Source organism: Cucurbita pepo, chromosome 2 (genome assembly GCF_057944985.1).
Source record: "Cucurbita pepo subsp. pepo isolate OVF chromosome 2, ASM5794498v1, whole genome shotgun sequence".
Lineage (NCBI taxonomy): Eukaryota > Viridiplantae > Streptophyta > Magnoliopsida > Cucurbitales > Cucurbitaceae > Cucurbita > Cucurbita pepo.
In genome coordinates, this window is record NC_141799.1 from 9,617,577 (window position 1) to 9,629,689 (window position 12,113).

The window sequence follows — 12,113 nt, forward strand, 5'->3', positions numbered from 1 at the left end:
TTTTTATTATTTAGAAAATGTCTGAACTAGACCCAACCCGACCCGACCCAACCAAATTCACAAACACCCCCACCACCGATATCCAATATTAAAACGACTCGAGAAATTTCTCAATTTATGGCAGACCATTTTGTATTATCTAAAGAAGAATAGTGGTTGGAGCACAAAGCATTACAAAGCACAATTATTAATATTTTATTCGTAAGGAAAATAATCGAAGAAGAACCAAGAAGAACAATCTTGATTCTCTCTCCTCTATCGCTCCTTTCTTTCAGCCTCTGCGTATTAAACACTCCATAATAAAGTCTACTCTCAGGGTCTCACTTCATCACACATCCCGCTCTCTCTTCACCTTTTCCCGAATCTTAAGGAGAACAACTACAGGTTCGTTTCTCACATCTTTCCTCCTTTTTCCTAATTCTGATTTTTGTTTAATTCCCAAGTTTCTACCTGGATTTGATGTTCTTTGTTTTCTGATTCAATTCACCTCTGTGTCTTTTATCATTTGCATCTCTGCTGAATCTAATTGTGAGATTGCCTTCTCTTTTTCTTTTTTTTAGGTTGTGATTGATGAGGTTGGATGTTGTTTGATGGTTTCATTTTTCTTTCTTCCTCCATTTCTTAGTGAAGCATTTCTGTTTTAGCCTGTTGGTTTGAAGTTTAGGAAATGTTTGTGGTTTCTTTGTTTTAATTGTGATTTTGCAGCCCTCGGTTTTGTTATTGATTAGATTTTATCAATGTGATTCTTCTGATATGTATGATTTCAGTTGATGATTGGTTATGATACTCATAATTACACGCTTTTCTGCCCCTTGCGATTCGATTCTGCTCCCAACTCTGATACTTATTCTAACTTTGATACTTATTCTATTTTAGTCCTTGCACATAGCGGCTTTGTGTTTCTTTTCTTTCTATATAAATTATTTAATACCAACCCAAGTAACTAATCTCAACATAACCTAACTCCTTAAAGTATTTTATCCTTAGCCAAGAGATTAGAGGTTTAGATTCTTGTTGAACTCGAAAAAAAGAAAAAAAACAACATAATGTACAATGGATAGTGGTAAATGGTTTACAGGAATGCATGTATTTACTTGAACAATTGATGTCATGCAGCAAATTTTAATTAAATGACAATGACTAAAGTAGATTTTGATGCGAAGATTAAAGACTAAAGTTTAGTTAAATGACCATGACTAAAACTTTACATCATTGCTGATGACATATAATTGAAGTAATGCCTTGAACTGGTCTTATTTCAAATCAGTTTAATCTAAAAATTCAAAGTTGTAATCATGTTTAAATATATTTGTTTACTGAACTATAGAATTATGTTAAGAAATAAATTCTCTTCAATTAAACTAACAGATCTAGTAAGATGATCTCTAGCAGTCATGGAATGTCATTAATAATTTAATTCTTGTTCTTTTCATCATCTCTTCTTCATCTCCATGTTTGAAAATTTTGAGGCATGTGATGTTGGCCTATACTACTGATCTTCGATTTGCAATATAGTTTTCTGATCTGTTCTGTTTTATCAAATACCAGTTACATTTACAAATATTGGACCTTTTGTGGATTGAGCTAGCTTCTAGGTATTTATGTGCAAGGATTTGTGTAATGGCCCAGATCCACCGCTAGTAAATATTGTCCTCTTTGGGCTTTCCCTTTTGGGCTTCCCCTCAAGGTTTTAAAATGCGTATGCTAGGGGAAGGTTTTCACACCCTTATAAAGGGTGGTTTGTTCTTCTTCCAACTAATGCGGGACATCATAATATAAGTGGGCAGGTAGATTTTGCTTGATTTTGGCCTAAACAAATGCTAAACCAACCTACTGGTTTAAGGAAAATTTAAAACCAATATCAAAATTGGCTTTTTGGAACGATTAAAGTGACTGCCTAACAAAAACTGATTGAAACCAAACTGATTGAAACTGAAAATATCCATCATATCTGATCCAAACTGATTGAGAGAAGAATATATGGACAGTTCAATTCTCATACTGACAATTACTTTTTGAAATGTCCCAATTTTTTATTTCTTACATTCTGATTGTGGGCATGTTGCCGTTGATCATAATAATGTTAACGGACTCTTAGATCAACCAGGAGGTCAATGGGTTATGCTCACTTTTGAGGAAAGTCATCGAGTTGAGTTCTAATATATAAGATAGATCAACACAAGTTCTGTTTATCACACAATCTTCTTGTATGTATGGAACAATGACGAGCTTCGTTTACAATTTGCTTCGTGGTTGGGTGTAACTGTTAAGATTGGTTCCAGTGTTGTCTGCTGTGTACCTTTTTCTACTTCTTTCCTGCTCGGGGGCGCTATAGGTAAATTTGTCAAAGATCTGACTCTCTATTTTGTTCCTTTGACAATGAATTGCAGCTGGGAACTTGAGAGTAGGAGATTGGTGGAGGTGTATAAATATGAGCCTGGCATGTCTTGTATGCAATAGTGTAGAGAGCCCTTCACACTCTTTTCGGAGCTATTCAGTTTCGAGTTCAGACAACGAGGGAAGATGTAACTCGATGGCTAACTGTCTAATTTGGAGACCATCTTTCCCTCCAACACACCACCCATCATATGCAGCATCAGCCAAGGTAACTCCCCATCCAAACATTGTGATCAGTGACAGAATGGATGGTAACCCAAGGCTGGTGCGGAGCCGAGCAGTAAGAAGGGACCTGGTACGGGACTGGAACTTCGACGAGGTGGTTGTAGTTCAGCATTAGTAAGTTTGATGAGAGTAGTAGGGTTTTGAAATGGGTGGTTATGGCCTGCAAAGATGGGGCTTCCTATGTACTTATGTTTTCTTGTGGTTACAACTGAACTCACACTTCCATTGGAAGAGTTTGCACATTTGTAAGCACGAGAAAATGGGATTTAGAACTTTGTTTATATATTACCTATTTACTACTGATTCATAGGAGGCAGGCAGGGTTGGGATGGGGTTAATTAGGTTTGTAAACTTGGATGGAATTATGGTTTCAAAGATTTCCATGATATACACCAAGTTTATTTGCATATAAAACAAATAAAGAAGTGTTTAGAACATTTGTTTGTCCAGAGCTTCAAAGCTGCCCCTTCAAAACTCTTCAAACTTGTTTTAAATTTGGAGAAAACGGTTGACTATGGGTTTTGGATTTGAAAAAGGTTAATTTTGGACTCCATAGTTTCTTGGATCTGTTTCTCCTGTACTAGGAGGGTAACTTTCTTTAGGTGGCATTTGTTGATTGCACGAGTTTTGTCTCTTTCATGAGAAATTTGGATGGTTTCTCCACTCTCGGTTGTCTTTGAGGAGGGGTTGTTTGGGTGGTTTCTCCACTCTCGGTTGTGTTTGAGGAGGGGTTATTCTTCTAGTTGCCCTGATTAACTTGATTTCCGACATAAAAAAAACTAAGGTTGAATTACTTCAATATTGGTCAAAAGTGTGTTCCTGTCCACAATATATACAAGATTCAGCTTTTGGTTGAGTCATTAGAGCTGCAACTTGGACATCTCCACAATATACACAAGATTCAGCTTTTGGTCGAGTCATTAGAGCTGCAACTTGGACAAGTGCTTTAGTCATTGAACCCGTCCGAACACTAGAATTTGTAGAATATTAGTCATCGAAGCTAATTGATCGTTAATAGAGGTCAAAGCATCAACTTTAAGTACTCCTCGGGTCTTCTTTCTTGGATTGCTCATCACATCAACCCACTAACCAATGTTAGATGCTATTCTTTCTAAGATCTCATAAGTTTCATTGTACGTCTTTGACAAGATAACTCCATCTCCATTTGCGAAACATTCACCACTTGGGAGTAATATTCAGTTCATTGCAGAAAGTCTTCATTTGGATACAATGGGATAGTCCATGATGAGGAAATTTTCTAAACATCTCTTTAAATCTCTTCCAAGCCTCACTTAGTGTCTCATCTTCAAACGGTTGAAAAACAACTATTTCATTTCTGAACCGTGCATTTCTAATGGGTGAGAAGTACTTGATCAGAAATTTCTACTAGACTATTCCAAGATTCAATTGTTTGGGAGCTAATCACATTTTTATCCACTCTTGGAATCATAGTCACTCACTCCCAAAAATGATTTTAAATGTAGATGGGGGATCTTCTAACGGTAGTCCATGGAACTTGCCCAATGGTTTACACATTTGAAATATTATGAGCTTTAGCTCAAAAGTAGTTACTTGCATTTCAAGTTTGATAATGCAGGGATTTAGCTCCTCTATAGTTGGGTGTGCATATGCTATGATTGCTATTTCTCTGTCATGTGCTAAATGAATAGCATCGGTAGAGGACCCTCTTGTATGTCAACCCCCTATTATTCAAAATTATATTAATAATCATGGATTTCATATAATATTAAATTATAAATAAAATAATCAAATTATTAATTACAAGTTTTAGGACATAAATCACGACAACAAATACTTAGGTAAAGTGGTCAACTCAATTATTAATAACAACTCTTTAATAAACTAAAATAAAATCATCAACATGCATTAACTACATAGAACTCTCCTATCTCCTTTATAAGATTTATCTCTCCAAACACATTGATTTGATTAAGAAAAGAGAGTAAGAGATTAGAGAATTATTAAGCTTGTTGTTATCCTTCAATGGAAGTTTCCCTCTTTTGAGCTCTCTTGTCCCGATCCTTGCCTTAAGCTATCCTTCTTAATCCATTTTTTTCTTTTTTTCTCATTAGTTGTAACGACCTTAGACTTTTGTTAATCTAAAGTTGCTACCGTCATCTTAATCTAAGCTCTTTTGTGGATTTAACTTAAAAAAGCATGACATGAATCCCCAGGTGGTTCACACCCCCCTAGACCTATCATAGTCGAGCTAGTTATCCGTAGCAATGTCCGGAGGTCAGCAGACCCTTAAGTGTCATGCGAGGAATGAGCACCATCATTATTGTAGTGTACGCGTCCGTACTCATCATCGTAAAAGAAAAAGTAGCTCGATTTTGAGGTCCCTATGGTTCCTATGGTTTCTCATCTTTAAAACATATTTATGACACAACCCTAATTCCATCCTTATATTACTATAAGTACTATATGTGCATTGGTCTTCATACATTCATCATCGTTAGCATTGACTAGGGTTGTGTCGTAGGAAAATAATCGTCGTAATGCAACATGACATTTAAAATACCATTTCATCTTAAAATGGAAAATAACGTCATATTAAGAAAATTCCACAATCTTTCATTGTCACGTTTTCATGCATCATTATCATCATAGAGAATGTCATCATTTAACAACATCATAATCATCATTTAACATTAGAATCATCATTTAACAACATCAGAATCATCATATAACTCATTCATGTCATCATACGTCATATATCATACATCATCATCAAAGCATTATAGATATAAAGCATAAATGACACGTGCAAGGGCCACTAGGCACGTGTCGTCATACATCAAATAATTGTTCCAACCTATCCTATAGTAAGACCACTTGGTTGGTCTTAGTCGGCGTATTCGCTAAAATTCAAATACGCTTGTCTTCCATTCCTCGAAATTGCTCCAATTATCGCCGGGAGTCGTTTTCTATTCCATTTTGTTTAGGGCATCATAGCAACCTTAATTACCTTAATTAGGATCAAAATCAGCTTCAGGATGGTCGAAAAGTAGAAATTGGGCAAAAATACCCTTTACCAAGCTTTCATACAAATATACAATTAGGCGTTCATACAATTTGATCATCTTTTCATGTGGAACCATAATGACTATTTCTTGCTCACTAATTAGAATAAAGGGAGCAAATCATGAAAAAAATGGTGAGTATGCATAATGATTGATAAAAAGGCTCGAAAAGAATGGTGCACCTTGTTAGTATAGGTAATAGTTTCAATTCTTTTAAACCTCTCTAAAGGATTCTATCGTAAGGATCACTCTCATTTAGAGATCTCAATTATTTCGCATACTCATCCCTTGTTCTGGTATCACATGCTCACTACCTTTCACCTTGGTACGTCCTTAAATCACATTCTATTAAGAGAGGTACCACTCTGATACCATTTGTAACGTCTCATACTCAAGATTTAGAATATGAATGCGACGCCTAATGGAAAAGTTATTGTTTTGAAGATCTTTTATATTTTAGATCTAAAAGTTATATTTTTCGATAAAATTGTTAGATTGAATTCTTTAAGAGACAATCATTTAGAAGAAGTAAAATGTATCCAAACCCTACTCGAAAATGCAAAAAGAGCCTAAAGACAATCATGAATTTAGGTCTCAATATTCATGATATATGTTGTGTGTGCGTTTGCAATTCTCGACCCTATCAGTTATATCACTTACTGAGTAGTTTTAAATACTCTTTTTTTTTTTCAACGACTTTAAAGTATGATTGTTTTTTGCTTGAGTTAATTTGAAAACGTTATGACATTCATACAGTAACTATCTAGACATATAGTAGCAGTATTGTCATTATATATTTAGTACTTTGTAGCCAATGATTAAAAAAAATTAAAAACAAAGGTTAGACCGATGGATGATACAAACTCAGAGATCCGACATGCTCATTGCCTCCTACTTCACATTTTTTATATAATACTATGGTGATCAAATGAGCACAATACATGAATCAAAATTGAACTTAGATCCCAATTGAAAATCCAAAACATAATGGAATATACCTAATTTTTCAATCTGAGTTAAAAAAGGGATGGGTTTGGATGTATTAGCATGATTTAAGGAACATGTTTGGAAGCATTAAGATGTTATGTGTTTTTTTTCTTGTTGGAAAAAGGATAAGGAAAGAGATAGAAATAGATAAAATAGATGAAAGCTATCGTGCTTTGTTATTGTTTTCTGACTCAACCCTTAAAAAGGGTTACACAATTCGAGTATTTATAGGCCATGAGAAAGAGTAAAATATGGAAATCTAGATAAATTCAAATCTACTAAAATCTCCTATAATCTTGGTAGTTTGAATATTTGAATTATTTCTCAACTACTTTCAATCATATCTTCATTTTGAATACTTTGAATCATATCTCAACCCTCCCCTCTGATTCAAAGTTGCAGATGTCAAGTACAGAGCTTTTTTTTACAAGGCCTTCGTAAGTATGTCTGCTTCAAACCCGTACAATGTCTGTCTCAGCTTGTATACCTTTGTTTCTTTGTCTTCTTTTATTAATCCCTCTGGCGGTGTTACATAAATCTCTTCTTGTAAATCTCCATCAAACTGATAAACAGGCCACCATAATGGGTTGCATGTCCCATGTAAATCTCCATAGAACTTTTCGTTTGGCAAGTCAACCATATCCTGTTCCATTTTTCTTAACGGATTGCATCTCTACTGCCATGGCTTTCTTCCCATCTTCTTTTTCAGTTGCTTCTTCATAATTCATAGGGTCTGAAACAATAAGAGCAAATTGACATGATGCATACATGTCAGCTAAAGATTTATACTTCCTTGGAGGTGTCTCATCCGAAAGTTCTTCAAGAGAAGAATTGCTGTTCAGTGATGCTGAAGATGATGAATTTGACACATTTTGTGTTGCAGTGGATGTACTGGGAGATGCACGGGAGTTGACCCTTGTTTCTTCATTTGGGGAAACTTCAACTGTAATCTTTTGCTGCTCCTGTTCTTTACTCCAATCTCAACTCACGTTTTCATTAAATATTACATCACTTCTAACTAAAATCTTTTCACTAAGGGGGTTGAATAATTTATATGCCTTTGATTGAGTACAATAGCCAATGAAAATGCATTTTTCAGATTTTTCATCAAGCTTTTGACGAGTTTGAGAATGTTTCAAAGTATAAGCAACACAACCAAAGATTCGTAAATGACTTACAAATGGTTTCCTTCCATGTCATGCTTCATAAGGAGTTCGATTCATAACAGCCTTTGTTGGTGAGAGGTTTAATAGATAAACAGATGTTCCTACGGCTTCTGCCCAAAATTGATTTGGAAGTCTCCTTGCTTGTAACATACTTCTTGCCATCTCCACAATAGTTCAATTTTTTCGTTCAGCGATTCCATTTTGTTCTGGAGTGTAGGGAGTTGTTAACTCCCTTTGGATGCCCTCTTCTTCACAAAACAAATTGAACTCTTTAGATATAAACTCGCCACCTCTGTCTGTGCGATGAACTTTAATGTGACAGCCACTTTGGTTCTCCACCATAGCTTTAAAAATCTAGAACTTCTGAAAAGTTTCTGACTTATGTTGTAGGAAGTAAACCCACCCAAGGACTTCGTTTGCATTGGCCCATATAAATCAGCATGAATTAGTTCTAGACAATGTGAAGCTCTTTTAGCTTTTTCAACAGGAAAGGACTTCCTAGTCTGCTTGCCATGAATGCATCCTTCACATAAATTAGTTGAGTCAATTCTTGGTAATCCGAAAACCATACCTTTATCCCTGAGTATTTTCAGGCCGTTCATATGAAGATGTCCATATCTGAGATGCCATAATGTTGAGTCATCTTTTGTGTTAGCAGTAAGAGCAAAATCCTTCTTGTTAGAAACATCCCGTGGAAACACTTTATTTGAAGTCATGGCAATTTGAACTTTATGTCCTGATTTCTTATGTGTAATGACACGTGTTGTCATCAAATAGAACGGAATGTTCTCTGGTCATCAATTGTCCAACACTCAATAAATTGTACCCTAAATCAGGTACGAATTGAACATTATCTAATTGTTTTATCTTATCATGACTGGTTTCGACTTTCACTGTACCTTTTCCTTATCTCTTTTGTATTTCCAAGTTGCACCTTAATTTTTTGCGTCTCATCCATCTCTTTGAATAAGGATTTGGTCCTTGTCATATAATTCGAGCATCCGCTATCAACAAACCATAAGTCACCTTTTTCCAGATTAGTATCCATGCACGCCATAAATAGCTTTTTTCTTCTTCTTCATTCTCTGCTGCAAAATTCATTCGTTGATTTTTATACCAACAATCAGATTTTGTGTGCCCATACCTTCTGCAATGGTAACATTGTATGACATTCCTTTGTTCATAGAATTGTCTCTATCCATCACTTCTCCATCTACCTCTGTTATCACGACCACCATGGAAGCTGCGAAATCCTCCTCTTCCACGACTTCTACCTCTACCTACTAAATGAATATTTTCTCTTTCGTTATTTTCGTTGTTGGTTGTCTCCTTCATTTGTAGTGCCTTTTCTTCGTTCCTTTCTAATGATCTATTGATTCTTGCCTCGTGAGCCTGAAGCGAGCCCATCAACTCATCAACGGAGAGTATGGATAGATTCTTAGCTTCTTTTATGGCAGCCACCACATGGTCAAACTTTGGAGTCAAGCTTCTCAACACCTTTGCAACAATCATTTCGTCTGAGATTTTCTCTCCATAGGTTTGCATCTGACTGACTATTGCCATTGTTCTTGACAAAAAGTCAGCAGTTGATTCGCCATTCGTCATGAGTAGAGTTTCAAAATCACGTCTTAGAGATTGAAATTTCACTGTTATGACCTTTGAATCTCCTAGAAGCTCCTTCGGTAGAATTGACCATGTTTGCTTTGATGTGGTTGCTGCTGCAATTTGTTCTCCTAGAAACTCCTTCTGTAGAATTGACCATGCTTGCTTTGATGTGGTTGCTGCTGCAATTCGTGAAAAGATAGTCTCATGAACTGGTTGCTGAATAGTGAATAGAGCCTTGACATCGTTTTTCTTGGTTTCTCTTAGTCTCTCCTTTTCTTCTATTGTGGGTTCTAATACATCAACAAACCCGTGCTCCACCAAGTCCCACAACTCCTGCGATCTAAGCAAGGTCTTCATCTTGATGCTCCACCACTCATATTTCTCACCATTAAAGATTGGTAACAACGATGGAGAGGAAGAAAAACCAGCTATTGCCATTTTTGTTTTGTGAAAGAAAATAATCACTCACCCTCGTGTTGAACGAACTTGACTCTGATACCAAAATTGTTGGAAAAGAGATAGGGAAAGAGATAGGGAAAGAGATAGGAATAGATAAAATAGATGCAAGCTGCAATGCTTTGTTATTGTTTTCTAACTCAATGCTTAAAATGTTACACAATTACAGTATTTACAGGCTTATACACTTCACCATAAAATATGGAAATCTAGATAAATTCAAATCTACTGACAATCCCCTAAAATTTCCTAAAATCTTGTTAATTTGAATATTTGAATCATATCTCAATTATTTTAAATCATATCTTCATTTTGAATACTTCCCACTAACACCCAAACCTGTAACAATGGAAAATAAATAAATAAATAAATAATAATAATAATAATAATAATAATAAGAATAAGAATAATTTTTTTAAAAAATGGTAATGGATCCCTCCTCTCTCCTTCCATCTCTCACTACTCATTTCCTAAATATAAATCTGGCCAACAGATCAAAAATTTTTTACCACTGCAGATTTACCCATTCAAAATTCCTTCTTTCCTACAAAAATAAATAGAAAAATAAAAGGTTTAAGTAGAGTTAGTTTTCGGGGAGGAGATATGCCATTTGAAGAGATTGACTTGAATAGAAAGGACAAAATCGAACTTTCTTAAAGATAAATTGGTGACACCAGCCAAGTTAATCACGTAAGTGGGTTCACTATCGACATAGTTATATTTGATGTTGACACATGCCCTGTGGTTCTGCACGTGTCATATATATTGATATGAATCGATATGCTTATGATATGATATGTGTATGATATAATATGTGAGTTGTATGATAATACTTATGGTGCGATGTGTTCAATGATATGTTTGAGATAGGATACGAGAAGGATGCACTAAACGTAATGTAATGATAGGAGTAAGATACGTTCATGAAACGTTAAGGTTAGGTTACGTATCGAAGTGCTATGGATATGAGAGATTGATAAAAACGATATGGTCACGATTGATTGATAAAAGAATATGGTTAGGTTATGGGTAGAAAGGGATAGTATTATGATAGATTGATAGAACGATAGCGTTAGAATACATTCCTGTAATAATATGACTAAGGTACGTTCATGTAACGTTATGATTGTGATAGATATAAGAATGTTAAGGCTATGATAAGTTAAAGAACGATATGACCACGAAGTGTTTATGATATGATATGATTATGATACAACATGTGAATGACGGATATATATTTATTGTGATATGATATGAAACATATTATGGTACTGAGATATGCGATAATTGACATGTTTATGATATGATTATGAAGTGTTTATGATATGATATGATTATAATACGACATGTGAATGATGAATATATATATATATATATATATATATATATATATATATATATATATATTTATTGTGATATGATATGAAACATGTTATAGTACTGAGATATGCGATAATTGACATTCCTACAAACCTGACGACGACATCGCAACTTGAGACCATGACACATGCATAAGGTAATCGTATTTATTTTCTTAGACTTAGGCTAAAATAGAATATTTTACTTTAAACGTTTATTTATTTTATTTCTTCATTCCATTATTATTTTATTATTCTTTTTCACTTTTGATTAATTTAATGTTTTAATTCTAGTCCGTTTTGTTTGGTGTCTTTAATGTTTATTTAATGTTACATGTGGCATGTTCTGATTTTATGTTATCCATGAAATTGTCTCATGATTAATATAATCATATCCTCTTGGAAATGTGATTAGTAAGAATGGAGCTAAATTACGAGTAATGACAAATTTATCCTTTTTTAATTTATGATATTAAATTATATCTTTCTTGATTTAATTATTTTTAGTGATTTTAAATCATAGACAATTAAAAATCCACTCCAATTCAGGCCAAGAAGACTTTTGCCCACGCAACAACCCACCCCAATCCACTCGACCTATCAAGACATGCGACCCAACTCAATGCCCCTGCACGCTGCCAAAACGAGCGTGTATGTGGTTCACTCCTTAATCGTTGGTTCAGGTTTAGTTCGCGTTTAAATCATCAATTTAACTCTAGAGTGTCTAGAGTTCAACTCGCTTGATTTTAGATCAGAGTAGCTTAGGACCGATTTAGGCTCAATACAAATGAATACTTATGATTTACCTAGGTTCACACCAATACAAAGTAGCAAAAAGAAAAAAAAAACATTATACGTCAACTAGTTTCAATAAA

At 34.8% G+C, this 12,113-nt stretch overlaps 1 protein-coding gene and 1 non-coding gene across 3 annotated transcripts; both read left to right on the forward strand.

The window, feature by feature from the left end:
* The first annotated feature begins 202 nt into the window (after positions 1-202).
* On the forward strand, positions 203-2,925 carry LOC111786655 (uncharacterized). 2 transcript variants are annotated; one of them, XM_087121082.1, is made up of 3 exons: positions 203-384; positions 561-593; positions 2,391-2,925. In XM_087121082.1, exons 2-3 carry the CDS (start codon positions 581-583, stop codon positions 2,735-2,737), a joined length of 360 nt encoding a protein of 119 aa, XP_086977208.1. In that variant the 5' UTR covers positions 203-384; positions 561-580; the 3' UTR covers positions 2,738-2,925. The 2 variants fall into 2 exon arrangements, with proteins under 2 accessions (XP_086977208.1, XP_023522659.1); XM_023666891.2 differs by lacking the exon at positions 561-593 and having other exon boundaries at positions 205-384.
* Positions 2,926-3,859: 934 nt separating this feature from the next.
* LOC111789444 (small nucleolar RNA R71) lies at positions 3,860-3,965 on the forward strand. Its single transcript, XR_002814342.1, has one exon. It is a non-coding gene; the product is annotated as a small nucleolar RNA R71 (small nucleolar RNA).
* The last annotated feature ends 8,148 nt before the right edge of the window (positions 3,966-12,113 follow it).